Source organism: Mytilus galloprovincialis, chromosome 6 (genome assembly GCF_965363235.1).
Source record: "Mytilus galloprovincialis chromosome 6, xbMytGall1.hap1.1, whole genome shotgun sequence".
Lineage (NCBI taxonomy): Eukaryota > Metazoa > Mollusca > Bivalvia > Mytilida > Mytilidae > Mytilus > Mytilus galloprovincialis.
In genome coordinates, this window is record NC_134843.1 from 34,361,450 (window position 1) to 34,381,173 (window position 19,724).

General features: G+C 32.6%; 1 protein-coding gene across 1 annotated transcript in view; it reads left to right on the top strand.

The window, feature by feature from the left end:
• The first annotated feature begins 1,346 nt into the window (after window positions 1-1,346).
• LOC143079434 (poly [ADP-ribose] polymerase 2-like) overlaps window positions 1,347-19,724 on the top strand; it is a 29,124-nt gene continuing 10,746 nt past the window's right edge. The window contains exons 1-9 of the mRNA XM_076254772.1: window positions 1,347-1,465; window positions 4,041-4,216; window positions 5,128-5,251; window positions 6,758-6,964; window positions 7,666-7,866; window positions 13,952-14,067; window positions 14,562-14,734; window positions 18,483-18,585; window positions 19,299-19,373. Of these exons, the coding sequence (XP_076110887.1) occupies window positions 1,444-1,465; window positions 4,041-4,216; window positions 5,128-5,251; window positions 6,758-6,964; window positions 7,666-7,866; window positions 13,952-14,067; window positions 14,562-14,734; window positions 18,483-18,585; window positions 19,299-19,373 (1,197 nt within the window). The 5' untranslated portion in view covers window positions 1,347-1,443. The remainder of the gene's footprint in view (window positions 1,466-4,040; window positions 4,217-5,127; window positions 5,252-6,757; window positions 6,965-7,665; window positions 7,867-13,951; window positions 14,068-14,561; window positions 14,735-18,482; window positions 18,586-19,298; window positions 19,374-19,724) is intronic.

A 19,724-nucleotide genomic window follows, 5' to 3' on the forward strand; every position in this document is an offset into this window, starting at 1 on the left:
GAAAGTAAATTATTCTACAACGACTTGCCATGTATATGAAATTAGTGCCAGTTATAACTTATTAACTTTGTAAAATTATTATAAGTATAATAATTAATATTCCCAGGATTCGTGTCTGTTGATCTCTGTTGCAAACGTAAAAATAACTAATAACTGTAAACTTGCATGTAATTAATTTCGTCTCAATTTTTACAGATAAACAGTATTCTAAAATACTATTAATTGCCGGTTGTTGAGATCTAGCTAGACGATCAATTTGACTTAAACGTGTTGTCATTTGAATCGATGGATATGATTGGACAAAATTAATTAGCATTGTCGATAATCTATTGTGATTGGGTACATATGAATCGCTATCGAAAACAGGGCGTAAATGCATTTACGAATCGCCCGTTAAACTGTTATTATCCAATAATGTGGTTCCCGCGTTCCTTTATTATAGATTGTCGAGTGTTAATGCATTTATGATCGATAATGATAGATTGTCGACGATAATTTCGTAAATGCATTTACAACCGTAAAGTATACTTTACGCCGTACATCTATAATTGTCGACCGATAATCTATCATTATCCCCGATAAATTGTGATTATCTCATTTATGTGGTTCCCGCGTGCCATACCTTGGACATGTGAAATCTTAAACTTTTAACTTTCTCACCAGGCGATTGCTGATAAGAATTAACCCTTTTCTGCTTACTAATTATCATCATACTTCTAATTAGATATGATAACACTATACATCAATTCATAAAGAAAAATAATTACAGTCTAATTTTTACTAATTGATGTTACACAAGAATTGATTGGATACAGATGTAAAACAAACATTGAGGACAAAATTAGTATTAACCAATCATTGACAGGCAGTACATTGATACACGCCTGGCTATACTGACAGGATTAGCCAGGACCCCAGGCTAATTGAATAAGAATGTTGCATTTGCAGTAAAATATACTTGTATATAGAAAGAGTATATATATAAATTCTTTATAAATCACCAAGGACGTAAAACTAATATACGTCCTTGAAATCATTTTAAAAAAACTGTAAAAATTCTTGATAAAACTTGAGACTACTATAATAACACATGTGTTATAGTAGTCTCAGATAAAACTATTTAGAATGATTTTCTTTATGTTTTTTTTTTCAGAAGCAAGTCAAAGACTCTTGAATTTAGCTTTAACAGACCCATATGATATAACATGCCTCTAGTTTTATGTTTATATATTTGTTTTAAACATTGGCAAATATAGTAGTAGTAATTGTTTCCAATTCGGGCACGTGCCGAGTAAAGATGTTTTCATTTAGGTCCGCGTTCATATCGTAGAAATTCGTTTCATAAAATTATCATTTCTATAAATAGTTCATCAAGCGTAATCTTTCAAAACAGAAAATCCTACAGTCATCAAAAAAGAAATTAGCAGTGTTAAACAAATTAAAATGCCAAGAAGGAAGAAAACAGGTGAGAAAACGACATTGAACAAGAAACTGTCAGCTATATCCAATGCATGTTACAGTGATTTGCTTTACGGTTCATCGGTGATGGCAGTGTTTACACCACAAAAAGTCGATTTTTGTTTATATCTTCTATAAATACAGACAAACTTATGCATTTAGGAAAGTTTAAAGGAAGGGCAGGACCTAAATCTAGCTTAATTTATACGTAGGTTATGTTAAAGAGTTGTCTGGAATTTGATGTGCATTATTTTAGTCTGCATAAGTCTAGAGACTAGATTATGTAGCAAACACATGTGTTTCATAAATTTGATAGCCCACAGGACGCAATTACGACTGGACACAATTACGAACAATTTCCAATGTTTGCCCTCTGAGATCATATTTATTTATATTTATCAATAAATGTTTTTATAAATCATGTAAATAAAAACCCTATTAAAATTCCCTTGTTTTCATGATAAAACAATGTGTGTGCACTTGGTGAATGTTGATGACGATGACAAAATCATTCTGAAAATACAAGAACGGCAATCTGGCCTGCAAGTTATATAAAAAAACATAAAGGTAAGTGCATATTGCCTTCTTTTGATAATATATAGAAAGAAAAATATCTCCTGATTCTGTTCATATGCATGATGCCTTTTATCTTGCCCAAATAACCCCACAATTGACGTTTTTTAGACTCTTGTGACCCTATTTACTGTCAAAAGAAAATATGTTAATTTTATTGAAAAGTCCAGAAAACTCTGAAAGAAATGTTGACCTATATAAAAAAATATCATAGATGAATGAAAAGTACACCACCGAAATGGATAAACTTAAATTTAGTGCTCCTTCAACATGTTCAAAGGAGGAACTTGCACAAAAACAAAAAAATCAGAAATATTTCCTTTACACATGACCGACGTTTTGTCTGCAACCACTGCTGAAGTAATTGAAGTAAAAAACAAACTTGTGCATCTTATTTTCCTATGAAAATGTGTTTGAGATAAAGATTAATGTATGCTTTATCAATCTAGACTGTTGTCATTAATTTCTTTTGCAAGATATATCAATATAGTGCTGTTCGGAATTGCGTCCATATGTGGCTCTCTTGACTCGTAAAACAAGGTCACACAAATCTTACTAAAGTGTCCTAATGTGAATAAAAACTTGTGTGGGATATGATGCAAAATGGAAAGCCTTCATACATCTTAAATTCTATGGTATAAATATTACACAATTCAACAAAAGTAGTCTACATAAAAAAAATATTAATCACAGTTCAAAAATCGTTCGTAATTGTGTCCGGTGAGGCTATGGTAATCTCAGTTACACACCTAAAATCAGGTACACAACAAATCATTCTAATCGTTCGTAATTGTGTCCGGTGAGGCTATGGTCCTCTCAGTTACACACCTAAAATCAGGTACACAACAAATCATTCTTTCAGCAACTAATACTCAACCAAAATCGTATCCATGATTTATTGGATATTATTTACATACATAGTTGTTGTAACTTTCTTTCATATAATATCATTGTATATACATGTAGCAACATACATGTTGTATGACCAGTACAGAGACTTGGAAATAACTACAAGTCAGCTTATCTGTATGTATGGTTGTTGAACGGGTCTGTCGGCTGATTAAAAATAAAAGACGATGTCCAAGGCAATATTCAGTAAAATATCCTTTTCAAATAATCTATGGATCGTGCAAACTTGAGGATTTTTTTTTTAAATATAAATTATATTAGTAGATCAACTACAAAATAATAAAAGAATGAAGCATTATAATGTTTAAAAATATTGGGTACAATTTGGTAGAAGTATGAGTTAAAATTAAAAAGAGCTGATTTTAATTAATTAATGAAAACTTGCTAATTATCAGTCAGAGCTCAGACATAAATAAGTCTGAATCTGCTTTTGACTCACAGAAGTCTAAAATTGTAAGTTTTAGGATTTGTCTCCCTTTAATGCAAGACAAAATACGACTTTAATAAGTCAAATACTGTTAAGCAAGAAATAATTGACCGAATAAAAAAGTTGCAAATATCGACTCCTCCAATAAAATTGAGAATGGAAATGGGGAATGTGCCAAACAGACAACAACCCTACCATAGAGCAGACAAGAGCAGAAGGTCACCAACAGGTCTTCAATGCAACGAGAAATTCCTGCACAGGGAGGCATCCTTCAGCTGGCCCCTAAACAAATATATACTGGTTCAGTGATAATGAACACCATACAAAACTCCAAATTGTACACAAGAAACTAAAAGTTAAAATAATCAAGACTAACAAAGGCCAGAGACTCCTAACTTGGGACAGGCGCAAAAATGCGGCGGGGTTAAACATGTTTGTGAGATTTCAACCCTCCCCTATACCTCTAGCCAATGCAGAAAAGTAAACGCATAACAATATGCACATTAGAATTCTGTTCAAGAGAAGTCCGAGTCTGATGTCAGAAGATGTAACCAAAGAAAATAAACAAAATGACAATAATACATAAATAACATCGTCAATAAGTTATCGAAATTGGTTAACTTTAGCGTTCAATCTTTATTAATCATTTTTCATATTTTTCATTCCACTACAGATACAACTGAAGATGGCAGTGGAGATACAGTACCAACAAAGAAATCCAAACTTGGTTCACAGATTGATGGTGTAACAGTCAGATGGGAATGGGAAGGTGACAAATCTACCTGGACAAAATACTCTGATGATAAAAATGAAAGTATTACTGATGCTTTTAATTTAAAGAAACCATCTGTGAGTCAAAGTAAAAAATATATTATTGTACAAAGTAAATGTACCTATCAATTTCAAACTATTTGTAGATCAAACAAAATATTACTTCTACAGACATGACAGAACAAACTAAATGTAACTATTATTGTATTATAGGGTTATTGCATGAATATTGGGGAATATTGTCCCGAGTAGAACATTATATTGCACAAGCTTGCGAGTGCAATATATGTTCTATGAGGGACAATATTCAACAGTATTCATGCAATAACCCTTTTATTGTATAGCAATATAATATTTGAAAGTAAAAATTTGTTTAAACTAAGATTTTGTCGTTGATGACGTCATGAATTTTGAAGATTTTTGCACTAATGCAATATTAGAATTTATTGCATGTTAACTTTTGGTTACTTTCTGTGGGGAATATTATATTGCTATACAATAAAAAGTAATATTAAAGTTCAAAGTTACTACAACTATAACTAGACAACAGTTCAGAGTAAATACATAACTATTACATGTATTATAGTTAAGTACAATGTTTAAAGTAAATATATTCCTTTTTTATCCTCTATTGACTATTTTTCTCTCAAAAATGTTATTAGTTCAAGCTAAATGAATTGGTTATTATACAACTTCGTATAATGTTCAGTACAGTTTAGTGAATATTGTTGTCAAAAGCATTAAGGTGTATCTAGTGTCATCATATTTTCAGTTATATTTAAAAGAAAGGAGAAAGATACCAGAGGGACATTTAAACTCTCATAAGTCGAAAATAAACTGACAATGCCATGGGAAAAAGAAGGGGAAAAAAAGACCAGCAGACAAACAATCGAACACAATACAAAACATAAAAAACTAAAGACTGAACAACACGAAACCTAAGTAACATTTAAACATGCTAATATGATTAAAAACTGTTGTAAATTTAGATGAGTTTTGATGTTGCTGGTGGTGCCAGTTTAGAGGTTGTCTTTGACAAAATGGTACAGAAGAACAGTAAGACTGGGTGGTCAAGAAGGGTCAGATTAGCTGTTAAAGATGATAAGAGTGATGGTATGTTTAATTGATGTGTTCTGTTTGTTTATTTGATGTGTATGTTTAAATAGATGCAAACTGTCAATCCCAAGATAAAAAATATGTAGCTCAAATTTTTATTTTCTCTCAACACTTTGTTCATATGAAAATAAGTATGGTCCATCCTTGATTAGACCTTGAAGAAACATTACTAAAACGATATATAGAGGGTTGAGTTCTCGCTTTGATTTAATTCAATTGAATTAGACAAATCACATGCATAAAGTACATTCAGTCAGGGGTACTACTTGAACAAGTAATTTTTATTTACTTGAAGTAATATAAATATACTTGCATAAGTAAATTTGTAGGATACTTATACAAGTGAATTTTATTTACTTGTATAGGTAAAAAAAATAGCTGAGCTATGTCCCTTATACATTCAGAATTTTTTACTTGTGTAAGTAAAAAATCATCCTATCTTCTTTTCTTGAATTCTTAGGATTTTGTTGCTCAAAAAGAATTTTGAATTGTCTGCCCTTTGCAGATGTCTTTACTAATCATTTAAGTGTGATTTCATGGACAATGAAAATCCCATTTGTCTGTTATCTTCAGAACACTGATTATTTACAAGCCCCAAGGAGCAATTTTTGAAGGCCTTGTGCAAATACTTTTAAGAGCTTGCGCAATCAGTTTCTTTGTTGAATTAATGAGATGAACTCTAATAAAAAATTATGAGCTAACCTCGAAAAAATCATTAAAGGCATGATTTACTTCTCAAAACTTGATTATTTTTGTGGGATTGTAAGACAAATTCACTGATACAAGTAAATTTTTGAGAAAATTAAGGGGAGACTATTTAAACATTATAATTAACTTATATGTGTATATTTTTTTTTTACTTCTTGAAGTAAATGAAAAATACTTTTGCAAGTAGTGCCCCTGACTGACATTAGTAATTAATTAATCATTTTGCATTTCAAGTAAAACAACTGATGAAAACAGTTTACTCCTTTTAATCCTCAAAATCGACACAAAAAAATAAATGAGAGATGTTGTGGGACTATAAAAATTTCCTATTCACAACACCTTTTATATAAGACACGAATAACCACACATTAAAATACTAAATCTAACTGATATTATTTTTATATTAAATTTTAATGATTGCATGGACTGTCAGCTATTTCTAATCAGCTTTCAACAATCCGATAAAATCTATATTAAGGACTCAGCTATAAAAGACTTGAAAAAATGTGAAACGTTTAAAACTAGAAAACTAAAGGCCTGATTTATGTAATTAAACAATTTATGAAAAACAAACATGATAGACAGAAACCAACAACAACCACTGAATTACAGTCTCCTTACTTGGGACAATCATGTTAAGAAAAACATGTTTGAGTGCTTAACCCTTTCCTTGGCAATGTGGTGTAACAACACAACATGAGAACTAACTATAATTATCTTCTTTAGATTACTATATATGGCAGTGGTATGACGAGAAGGGTAAATGAAATCCATATAATGCTTTATCTCTTTTAGATTACTATGTATGGCAGTGGGAGGATGAGAAGGGTAAATGGATTCCATACAATGCTGAACATTCTGTCGAAATAGAGAATGCCAGAATTTCAGGGAAGGATCTCAATATAGTGGCCAACCACAGAGCTTATGATATAGACTTTGCTCAAATGGAACAGGTTAATACAGTCACCAATGTAGCTCGTACTATTGATCGATGTAAATCTGGTGAGAAAAGTTAGAAGAATGACTTTCATTGCATAGCAGTATCATATTTCCCACAGAAAATAACCAAAAGTTAGCATGCAATAAATTCTAATATTGCACTAGTGCAATAAATCTTCAAAATTCAAGACGTCATCAACTTCAAAATCTTAGTTTAAACCAATTTTTACTTTCAAATATTATATTGCTATACAATAAAAGGGTTATTGCATGAATATTGGGGAATATTGTCCCTAGTAGAACATATATTGCACTCGCAAGCTCGTGCAATATAAAACTTTACTCGGGACAACAATATTCCCCAATAGTTATGCAATAACCCTATATTATTGGAAAACTAATAATTAAAATATATTTGAACAAATGATGTGAAAATGCTGAGGAAAAAAAGATAATCAAAGATTTAAGATTTTGAATGTTCTTTTTTGATAGTGACAATACAGATGTTTTTTAAAGCTGATGGATATTATTTGTTTGTTCCTACCCAAATTTGGTTGTTCTCTCCAGGCACTCTGGTTTTGTCTACTAATAAAATCTGATTGGCACAAATAGCACATAGTGATGAATGTGGCTTTAATAAAAATAGAAGGAAAGAAAGTATTGGTTTTACTATTTAATTTAAATTTTGATAGGCTTATTACTCAATTTGATATGATACTTTGTAAAAAGTTCAATCTATATGAGGACGTTTATTTGTGATACAGATGCCGTTGAACCAATAGATTCACCAAAGAAGGTAGCACCTAAAAGAGTATCAAGTAGAGGAGATGCTGTGAAAGTAAAAGTAGAACCTGAGGATGAACCTACGACCTCAAAGTCAGCTGGTAAAGGCAAAGGCAAAGCTGCTAAAAGTGGAGGGAAGAAAGGAAAATCAGGAGCTGATGAAAATGGCTCTGAAGAAAAGGGTACGAAAAGCTTTTCACTGTCTTAAGATTTACACTCTGTCAGTATGGCAAATAAGTTTCCACCCTTTTATTCTTAATGCTTGAGCAATTTGATATTTGGTACATTTTTTTTCATGACCAGTTACAGATCAAGTTATAGATCTAGTTCAATTTTTTTGTTCCATTGAGATGATTATTTTGCTAAGTAATAGTCCTTTGACCTTAAAAAAATGCATGCAAGTAATATTTTTTTTTTTTGCGTTTTGTTTCAATATAATGACTTTTTAACTGGTAGGAGACTATGCTTTACTCTCATAGTGCTTTTTATCTCACCTGGCCCGAAGGGCGAAGTGAGCTTTTCTCATCACTTTGCGTTCGTCGTCGTCCGTCGTTCACTTTTAAAAAATCTTCTCCTACGAAACTACTGGGCCAAATCAAACCAAACTTGGCCACAATCAACATTGGGGTATCTAGTTTAAAAAATGTGTCTGGTGACCCGGCCAACCAACCAAGATGGCCGCCTATAGAACATAGGGGTAAAATGTAGATTTTGGCTTATATCTCTGAAACCAAAGCATAGAGCAAATCTGAGGGGGGGGGGGGGGGGGGGGGAATGTTGATCAGGTCAAGATCAATCTGCCCTGAAATTTTCAGATGAATCGGAGAACCCGTTGTTGGGTTGCTGCCCCTAAATTGGTAATTTTAAGGAAATTTTGCCGTTTTTGGTTATTACCTTGAATATTATTTTAGATAGAGGTAAACTGTAAACAGCAATAATGTTCAGCGAAGTAAGATCTACAAATAAGTCTCATGACCAAAATGGTCTGTTGACCCCTTAAGGAGTAATTGCCCTTTATAGTCAATTTTTTGTAAATTTTTGTAATCTTTTACAAGAATCTTCTCCTCTAAAACTACTAAGACAAATTTAACCAAACTTGTCCAGAATCATCATCAGGGTATCTTGTTTAAAAAATGAGTCAGATGACCCCGTCCGTGAATCAAGATGGTTGCCCTGGCTAAAAATAGTACATATGGTAAACTGCAGTTTTTGGCTCATATCTCTGAATCCAAAGCATTTAGATCTGCTGTGCATAAAATTGTTCATTAGGTTAAGATCTATCTTCCCTGAAATTTTCAGACCAATCGGGCTACTTGTTGTTGGGCCCCCTAAATTAGTAATTTTAGGAAAATTTTGCAGCTTTTGGTTATTATCTTGAATATTATTATAGATACAGATAAACTATTTACAGCAATAATGTACACCAAAGTAAGAACTACAAATAAGTCAACTTGAACAAAGTGGTCAATTGACCCCTTAAGGAGTTATTGTCCTTTATAGTCAATTTTTAGCTCACCTGGCCCGAAGGGCCAAGTGAGCTTTTCTCATCACTTGGCGTCCGTTGTCCGTTGTCCGTCGTCGTTAACTTTTTACATTTTGAACTTCTTCTAGAGAACCACTGAATGGAATGAAACCAAACATGGCATGAATGTTTCTTATGAGGTGCTGACCAAGTGTTGTTACTTTGTAGCCGATCCATCATCCAAGATGACCACCAGCGGGGGACTTAGTTTAACATAGGACCCTATAGGAAATGCATACAAATGACTTCTTTTTAGAGAACCACTGAATGGAATGAAACCAAACATGACATGAATGTTCCTTATGAAGTGCTGACCAAGTGTTGTTACTTTGTAGCCGATCCATTATCTAAGATGGCCGCCAGCGGGGGACTTAGTTTAACATAGGACCTTATGGGAAATGCATACAAATGACTTCTTTTAGAGAATCCCTGAATGGAATGAAACCAAACATGGCATGAATGTTCCTTATGAAGTGCTGATCAAGTGTTGTTACTTTGTAGCCGATCCATTATCCAAGATGGCCACCAGCGGGGGACTTAGTTCAACATAGGACCCTATGGGAAATATATACAAATGTCTTCTTTTAGAGAACCACTGAATGGAATGAAACCAAACATGGCATGAATGTTACTTATAAGGTGCTGACCAAGTGTTGTTACTTTGTAGCCGATCCATCATCCAAGATGGCTGCCAGCGGGGTACTTAGTTTAACATAGGACCCTATGGGAATATATCCAAATGTCTTCTTTTAGAGAACCAATGAATGGAATGAAACCAAACATGGCATGAATGTTCCTTATGAGATGCTGACCAAGTGTTGTTACTTTGTAGCCGATCCATTATCCAAGATGGCTGCCAGCATGGGGACTTAGATTAACATAGGACCCTATGGGAAATGCATACAAATGACTTCTTTTAGAGAACCAATGAATGGAATGAAACCAAACATGGCATGAATGTTCCTTATGAGGTGCTGACCAAGTGTTGTTACTTTGTAGCCGATCCATCTTCCTAGATGACTGGCAGCAAGGGAATTAGTTTAACATAGGACCCTATGGGAAATATATCCAAATGTCTTCTTTTAGAGAACCACTGAATGGAATGAAACCAAACATGGCATGAATGTTCCTTATGAGGTGCTGACCAAGTGTTGTTACTTTGTAGCGGATCCAACATCCAAGATGCCTGCCAGCATGGGGACTTACAGTGTCTTCCCTAGAAAATTTCTCATGCATGGTGGGTCCATGGTTAATTTGCAACGCGTCGCGCGACACTTCTTTTTTTCAGAACTATTTACACTACATAATGTATATATTAAAAGCAATATACCAATCTAATTGTTTTATTATAGTTATAGCAATTCATACAAATCATGCAACTCTAAAGCATTTATCACAGATGAGAGGAATAAATGAAAGCCCTTAAGTTACAAACAATAATAAAAATAAAATAATCCAGTCTGCAACAAGGCTTCCAAAATGGTCATATATTCCGGACAATTGTATTATGTCCGGTAAAATTTGGCTGGGCAAAGCATGAAACGGTCATATATTTTTTAGTTTTCAAGTTTTTTTCGGTCATTTTAACATAATTCACGATCTTTTTGACCCAACCTTTTGCCTTTAACAGCAACACATTTCGGGTCATAAAAGTGACATGACGATTAATTATTATCAAAACAACCCTTCAATCCTTTCTAATTTTAATCAAGGCTAATTAGTTGTTATCCAGCTGAAAACTACCTGTTCAGGTGACAGGTAAACTATTTTCAGTACCAGACATTGGGAAATTTAATTATGCATCCTACATTTCTTCAAAAATGCTAAAATTATCATTGATACCTGAATCTAACGTTCATTTCAAGTATTTTGTTGAAGAAATAACATGAAAAGAACTTCTTCACTCAGTCGTGCTTTGTAACATACACAGATTTTAGGTATCCGTTTATGGTCCATGTTTTACCATTGTCAAGTCAACATCCGGTTTTGAAAATGTGACTTTAAAAGCGAAAGTAAAGTTTTAGACAAAGTCATTTTCCACAAATAAAGAGTCTCAGGAGATATGATCACGCTGATGTGCACACTTTGAATGATGCACTGCCAATTTAACAGTTTACGTCAAAACAACAAATTCATAACAAAGTAAAGTTTAATATCGTTCTTTTTTAATCTAATGTCAATCATTGAGATGGCCATCTGATTACCATAGTTGCCTTTTGTGACTTAGTCTTAGGGATTAAAATGTCCGACTGGCTCAAAAAAATTTTGGAAGCCCTGGTCTGCAATAGTTATTTACACATAATGTCAGGTACACCTTATTTTGTTGATATTTTCCTCTGTTTTAACTTTCCAAAGGTCACTACACATTTGTCAAAATCAAAAGCTTCCTCCTTTGGTCCTTCAATTGATATATGCATTAAACAGTTCAGCACTTTTTGGCATAGTCTGTTTCTCAAGCATGTTTTCACTCTGTTCAAACAGGAAAAACATCTTTCACAATCAGCTGTTGAAACTGGCAAAACAAGACCAATTGCTGCATACTTAGACAGACAAGGATACAAAGTTCCAAGACTGGCAACTTTGTTCATTGTCTTCCTAAATGTCATGTCTTTACATTCTTTCACTAACAGTGTTCTCAGTGTTTAACATTCTTCCAGAACTTCTATTTCACTTCCAACTGACTTGAAATGTTTGGCTAGAGTCTGAAAAAAATATTGTAGTGCAGGGATTATATGCGGATAGAATGGTTTCATCATCAACAGCAAGTTGTTAAATACAAGTTTGAGTGTCATCATTACTTCAGACATTTTTAATACAGGAAACAATAAAATAAAGTATATTTGTGTTAATTAAAGAAGTCGTCACTGACTTATACCTGACATACGACGGATGACATTTTTGGCAATTACCTATTCTGAAACTAAGCTGACATTTTATTTCATGAAAATTAACTATCGATTTCAATACACCCCTCTTTGATATATTTATAACGATTCATAATTGTAAAATTCCTATCTTGCCGAAGTGAAAGAAATTTAGCCCCACTTGTGATCACTTGTTTAAAAACGGTAATTGAGGCCGCTACGCGTATTTAAGCTTGTGACCCATTAAAATAAAAATAAAACAACACAAGTTTATTAAAAAAACAATTATTCCGTAAATTATCAAATCTTTTAAATTTTTCATAAAAAGACCGTCTTTTACTCGGCCCGGAGATGTGTATTCTTTGATAAAATCAATCAACCGCAACTAATCTAAAAATATCTTTTAGTTAAGACCAATCAAAAAATAGTTCATCGACGTTCTATGACCTTCTATAAACTGTTGAAGTAACTGCGAAAATTATTAAAAAAATTATATGTTGTTCATTCTCGGTGAAATTATGTTAGCTTTATAAACTAACCTGACCAAGATTATACATTGTAAAGATCTCTGTTAAACAACGATGTCAAAAACCCGTTTTAAAAGTTAGCCACGGCACAGGTAAAAGTCAATTTACAGAAAAGGTTAAACTTATTTTATTTTTTTTTCTTCACAGAAAGTACTTCACGTCTTGAGCATTGGAGATTAATTTGACTATTTATTTATTAGCTATCTGGCAACTTCTATTATGTAACTGAAGTCTAGAAGTATAACGAACTAATTAAGAAGGTTGTAAAATCCCGGCACGCGCTACATGATGCATCCAATTATCAGTCGGATGAGTTTAAATCACCTGCGGATATTTGTTACTTTTCACTTCACTTTTAAAATATCGATAATAAATATTTTACACAGCTACGATTTTCACACATAGCGGGATGCATAGCGGCAATGATGAAAGCATGGCGGTCGAAATTGATGCGTAGCGGTACCGCTATGCTTGAATAGCCTAGGGAAAACACTGGACTTAGTTAAACATAGGATCCTATGGGAAATGCATACAAATGACTTCTTTTAGAGAACCACTGCATGGAATAAAAGAAAACATAGCATGAATGTTCCTTATAAGGTGCTGATCAAGTGTTGTTACTTTGTTGCCGATCCATTATCCAAGATGGCCGAATGTTCTTAATGAGATTCTGACCAAGTGTTGTTATTTTGTCGCCATTGCAACATCCAAGATGGCCGCCAGTGGGGGGGACTTAGTTTAACATAGGACCCTATGGGAAATGCATACAAAAGTCTTCTTCTAAAGAACCACTGAATTAAATGAAATCAAACATATCATGAATGTTCCTTTCCTTATGAGGTGCTGGCCAAGTGTTGTTACTTTGTAGCCAATCCATCATCCAAGATGGCCGCCAGCGGGGGACTTAGTTTAACATAGGACCCTATGGGAAATGCATACAAATGACTTAAAATCTTTTAGAAATTTTTTTTATATGATTTCAAAAACCCAAGTAGAATCAGGTGAGCGATACCGGCTCTTGAGAGCCTCTAGTTAACAGTTTTCATAAATTTTGTAAATTTTTGTAAATTTTTACAAATATTTTCCATTGTCACTTCTGGGCCAATTTCATTATAGATAAACATAATTGTTAGCGGCAAGATTGTTCAATAAAGTAAGATCTACAAACACATCACCAACACCAAAACACAATTTTGTCATGAATCTTTAATATGCTCATAGACCAAGGTGAGCGACACAGGCTCTTTAGAGCCTTATTTTTTTTAGTGAAGACAGTTACATATAAAGGGAAAGCACCAGTAGGTTCAAAATGTACTCAGTTATAAGGCAAAGCTCATGTTTATTGTATTTACAGTAAAGACAGTTGTCATTAAAGGCAAGGCACCTGTAGATTCAGAATGTACTCAAATGTTAGGCAAAGCACATGTATTTTATGAAGGAAAAGATATCTGGGATTGTATGCTAAATCAGGTTTGTAAAAAAGATACAATTAACTCCATGTTAAAAATTACAATTTCATAATAAAATGATGCATGTTAAAAAGACTTAAATTTGTTGAAATATATAATGTATGTTTAAAATTTGAAACAATGTTTGAAAAAAATATATAAATAAAAAGAAGATGTGGTATGATTGTCAATGAGACAACTCTCCACAATATTAGATTTTGCTCTGAATATCCGTCTGACTTCTTCAAACAGCTTCAACATGAATTCAATCTTAAGTGAACTTGTTAAATGAATTGTGATGCAAATTTAAGCTGGAACTTTTGTGATTTTAAGTAATGGCAGGCAAAATATCAGTAAAAAAAACTTCTGTTGAAATATGAATGACGAGTCATATCAAAAAAAAATGTCAGTGGAAAAAAGGAATAACAACACATCAATGAGTTGAATAAAGTATTCAATGTAAGAAAAGGAAAAATAAAATCTTGTAAATAAAATTATCTTGACCATTAATTTCAGACTAATGTTGGGAACAACAACAACAAATACTTTATGATACAGTTATTGGAGGAAGACAGTAAGAAGTCCTACCATGTTTGGTTTAGATGGGGGCGTGTTGGTTATAAAGGTCAAAATAACCTAATTCCATGTGGTACTAATTTAGATGTGGCTAAGAAAACATTCTGTAAAAAGTAAGTTGTGTATTAATCTGTCAATAGATATAAGAAGATGTGGTATGAGTGCCAATGAGACAACTCTCCATCCAAGTCACAATGTGTAAAAAGTAAATCATCATAGGCTGAAGTACGGCCTTCAATAGGGAACATTGGCTCACACAGATAAGCCAGCTATATAGGGCCCCAAAATGACAAGTGTAAAACAATTTAAACATGAAAAACCAAGGGCCTTATCTATAAAAAAATATATGTGAGAAACGAGGAAACACATATAAACCACATCTACAAACGATAACCATTGAACAACAGATTACTGACTTAGGACAGGTGCAAACAAATGCAGCAGGCTTAATCATTTTAACAAGCACCAACCATCACCCTAACCTGAAACAGTAGTATAACATCATGAACATTATAACATAGAAAGACACACTTGTAAGTCTTAATAGCCATTGCTTTATAATATTCAAAATGAAAGTATTTTGTTATATCCAGTATTCTGTTGAATGTAAAAATAAAAAGATGTGATAAGTTAGCCATTGAGACCAACTGGGTCAATATCCCTAATGCACCTCGAAATGAGGCACTCAAAAAGTCATGTGTAAACAACAACTCTGTGTAGTGGTAGTGGACATGTTTCTATTTTTTTACAAATAACTGAGCTTAACCATTTGTGGTGATTAGGAAAGTAGAGGAACACAGAATAAATGTGTAAAAACTATGGAGCTATAAAAAGTGTTCAAAATATTAAATTTTCAAAGAACTTATTGTGTTAAAAAAGAGATTTTTTTATCACTAGGAGCCTCATCACGAAAGGATGTTTGGTGTAAGCTAATTTACAGAAAAAGTAATCTCACTTCGTACCTGAAAATTTAACCACATATGTGAAAATGTCACAGCTTCAAAACGAGCTATCATACATATCAAAGTTTACAATGTGGACTGAGCTACAGGAAAAAACGTTACCATTACAGCCTATGTAAAAACAATTAAAGATATTGACCCAACTCTCCACTTGAGACCAAATGACACAGAAGTTAGCAACCATAAGTCACTGTCAATTTTCTGGTCAGTCTACTGAGATTTTGATATACATGTATGTCACTTATGTCTCTTAATAGATTTTACTGTTGGTGTATGCTCAAATTTCCTTGACAAAAAACATGTATGGAAAGCAATGTAAAACACCATTAAACAAATAAATTAGAGACTTTGTTATAATGTCTTGGGCAATATCAGGATCATTTACTGTTAATTTATTTATTTTTGTGGTTTCCAATTTTCATTGATATTTGATTTCATGATTTTGCCAAGGTTAGCTTTTGATACTAGCCTATTGTAAATGTATACTTAATACTTAAATCAATAAAAATAGGTATTCCATGAATAATAATCAATACACACTTTCTGCGATACTTAAATCAATAAAAATAGGTATTCCATGAATAATAATCAATACACACTTTCTACGATACTTATTAAATCAATAAAAATAGGTATTCCATGAATAATAATCAATACACACTTTCTGCGATACTTAAATGAATAAAAATAGGTATTCCATGAATAATAATCAATACACACTTTCTGCGATACTTAAATCAATAAAAATAGGTATTCCATGAATAATAATCAATACACACTTTCTGCGATACTTAAATGAATAAAAATAGGTATTCCATGAATAATAATCAATACATACTTTCTACAATACTTATTAAATCAATAAAAATAGGTATTCCATGAATAATAATCAATACACACTTTCTGCGATACTTAAATCAATAAAAATAGGTATTCCATGAATAATAATCAATACACACTTTCTGCGATACTTAAATCAATAAAAATAGGTATTCCATGAATAATAATCAATACACACTTTCTACGATACTTATAAATCAATAAAAATAGGTACAGTTAACTCTTGTTGTCTCGAACTTGGTTGACTCGAAATTTCGGATGAGTCAAAGTTTTCACGTGGTCCTGAACTTTATCCATACAAAAGTATGTAATTCGATTCCTGATGAGTCGAAATTGGATGAGTCAAAATTTCGGTTGAGTCGAACGAAATTTACAGTCCCAAGATTAACAAAAGCATTCAAAATTCATTTTTTATCTCGAACTAATACACATATGTCAAAACATGACCTCCGGGATTTAAATGGATTGAAGAGTTAATCTGACAATACACATGTAATTAAATTTCCGGTCGCATTGATTTATGACATGCTATTTCCATGAGTGTTTACCTAAGATTATCTTTCATAGAATTTTTATAAATAATTAGTGATACATTGTTAATGTTCATGAAAAAGTATTTAAATTGTTTACAAAACAATTAATTTGTGATTTACACTAATGAGCTTGGGTGTGTATAAAGTGAGGATTATGGCTTCCGTTGATGATCACCTAAAAACTACTCAAACGGCGTCTTTAATCTTGTTATATATTCTTTTGAAAAGAAAGAGTGAGATAAACATATAAAACAAAATGAATAGAAATCAAAATTTTCTTAAATCTCTTGTATCCTAGAATAAACAATTTTGTCAGCTATTAGCGACCTGAATTATGAAACTGTCGATTGGAAATTACTCTCTTGGAAAAGCCATTGGATTTTTGTTTTAATTGAAACAATTGAATACTATAATATCGATCCCCTTGCCATATTCACCTGGATTTATTTTAGCTTTACCAAGCTAAGCAAGAGTTGTGTTCCTTAGATTGTCGAACTTTCGGTGTTCGTTTGAGTCGAACTACGTGTATGTCGAAATATTTCTCTGGTCCGGCTGACTTCGACATAACGAGAGTCGACTGTATTCCATGACTAATAATCAATACACACTTTCTGCGATACTTATTAAATCAATAAAAATAGGTATTCCATGAATAATAATCAATACACACTTTCTGCGTTTCTTGTATGCAGAAGATTTACTGGATGATGAACACAAGTGGCTTTATGTTTATTCATTCAGCTATACTGATTTTAACTGTTATGTATGACATTTTATGGGCAATTTGTACATTTTCCCTGTGATCTTTTTCCCTAATATTTTTAAGATCATGGACAAGACTTGATACTTGAAAATTTTAGGCAATGATGTTATGTATCTGTGCAGTAACATCACATGCCTAAATTCATCCCAATTTAGCAATGAAATGCATGCAACTTCATTCATACAACTTTACAACTATCCTAATGTTGTGTACGCCTAAAAGTAGTTTACTCACTATTCCATTTTATTTCATATTCTCGACCAAAAACTCTTCAGTCAAGACAAATTGCTGATAAAAAGGATACTGTGGATTAATTTATTTTCGTGTGTACCAATTTTCGTGGATTCATGGAAACTTACATATTCGTGGATGTTTAATTTCGTGGTTTTACCGAAGTCTGCATACAAGCCTTTGTAAAATTTGTCATTCGTTGAACATCTAATTTCGGTTGTTTGCCTGTATCAACGAAATCCACGAAAATTGGTATCCCAAGAATAATAATGAATCCACAGTAACGACTTTTCATTTTGTAAGACTGACTTATCAGCTCACCCTAGCAGGCTTGCTTGATATTCTTGTTGATAAAGTGGATATCAATAATATAAATGCCTGTTTTTCTATAATAAGGCAGCCATTTTACGAAATCCATGTATGATCATGTACGGTAATGTTTCTCTATGAAAAAATGAACTTCTGACAGTTTCTACGGTGAATGAGTATTAAATATTTGTTATTAAATATATTATTTTTTCTTGATATTAAGATTTACAGATAAAACAAAAAATGACTGGGCCAATCGCAGCAAATTTGTTCACTCACCTGGGAAATATGATATGTTAGCTATGGATTATGGTGAAGATAGCAAGGTCAGTCAAAAAACTTAAAATTGTTGATTGAAATTCAGACCATTTAAATATGCAATTGATATTGAAAACTGCATAACAACAAACACCACATCCGGAATTATGCATATTTTAAAAATGTTGTGACTATAATAATAATTTATATGGTTGAACGATAGTTTATACTGTACCCAAACATTTTGTGCTGATGCATTGAATTTTCAATATTTTGAATGAACTTAAAAAAAACTTATCGCATATTTCACCAAAACAATTGTACTTGTCTTGGAATTTGGTCAGCATCTCAATAGCATTGATGGTACCAATACTGCTTCACCAGATGTACTGACCATGCAAGGGCTGTATAGCCAGTCAAGGTCGTTAAAAACTTTCATCATCATCATCACCTGATGTGCATTTTGACAACGAATATTTCTTCAGTGTTGCTCAAATAGTGATGAGAAGTAATAAATTGGTCAGAAAACTACTTCCTGTGTACAGATACTTTGAATTACACGTTGTGGAAGGCTAAGCATGACAACCTGTACATCATTGTTCTATTGTTAATTCAAATGAAAAATTTTACTTTGTTTTCATGATTACATTTAAGAAAAAAAATTGTACACATCCTTGTAAAAAATATTGTTTATGATTGCTTAAAGATACTAATGTTTTTATAAGTGACACTTTTAACGATGTGGACTCACTTACTTTATTATATTTGTTCTTTTTTATAGGGAGAAGATGTTGTAGATACTGCTGTTACAAAAGATATGAAATATCCAGACTCAAAGCTAGACAAAAGTCTTCAGGTAAATTTCATATTTTTCCACAAATCTTAAACCAAGCATTGAGTTGTAAAAGATAAAAAAAAGATTTTGAATAATGTGGTAATGAAGAAAATTTAATTCTACTATGCTAACCACCAGTGGCAACTATTTGCATTGGATTGCATCGTTCTGTTTTTTTTAATTTTTGTCATATTTTCTACATTTAGCTATTTCAAATCAATCTCTGTAGGAACAATATAAGGAAAGTCCTGTACAAATGATATTCATTTATACATTGTTGTTTTTTTAAGAAAAGCTGGTCTGTAATGGGTTTTATGCCCCCGCCATAGTTTACCCAAGTGTCTGTCTGTACGACTGAACGTCCATACCTTG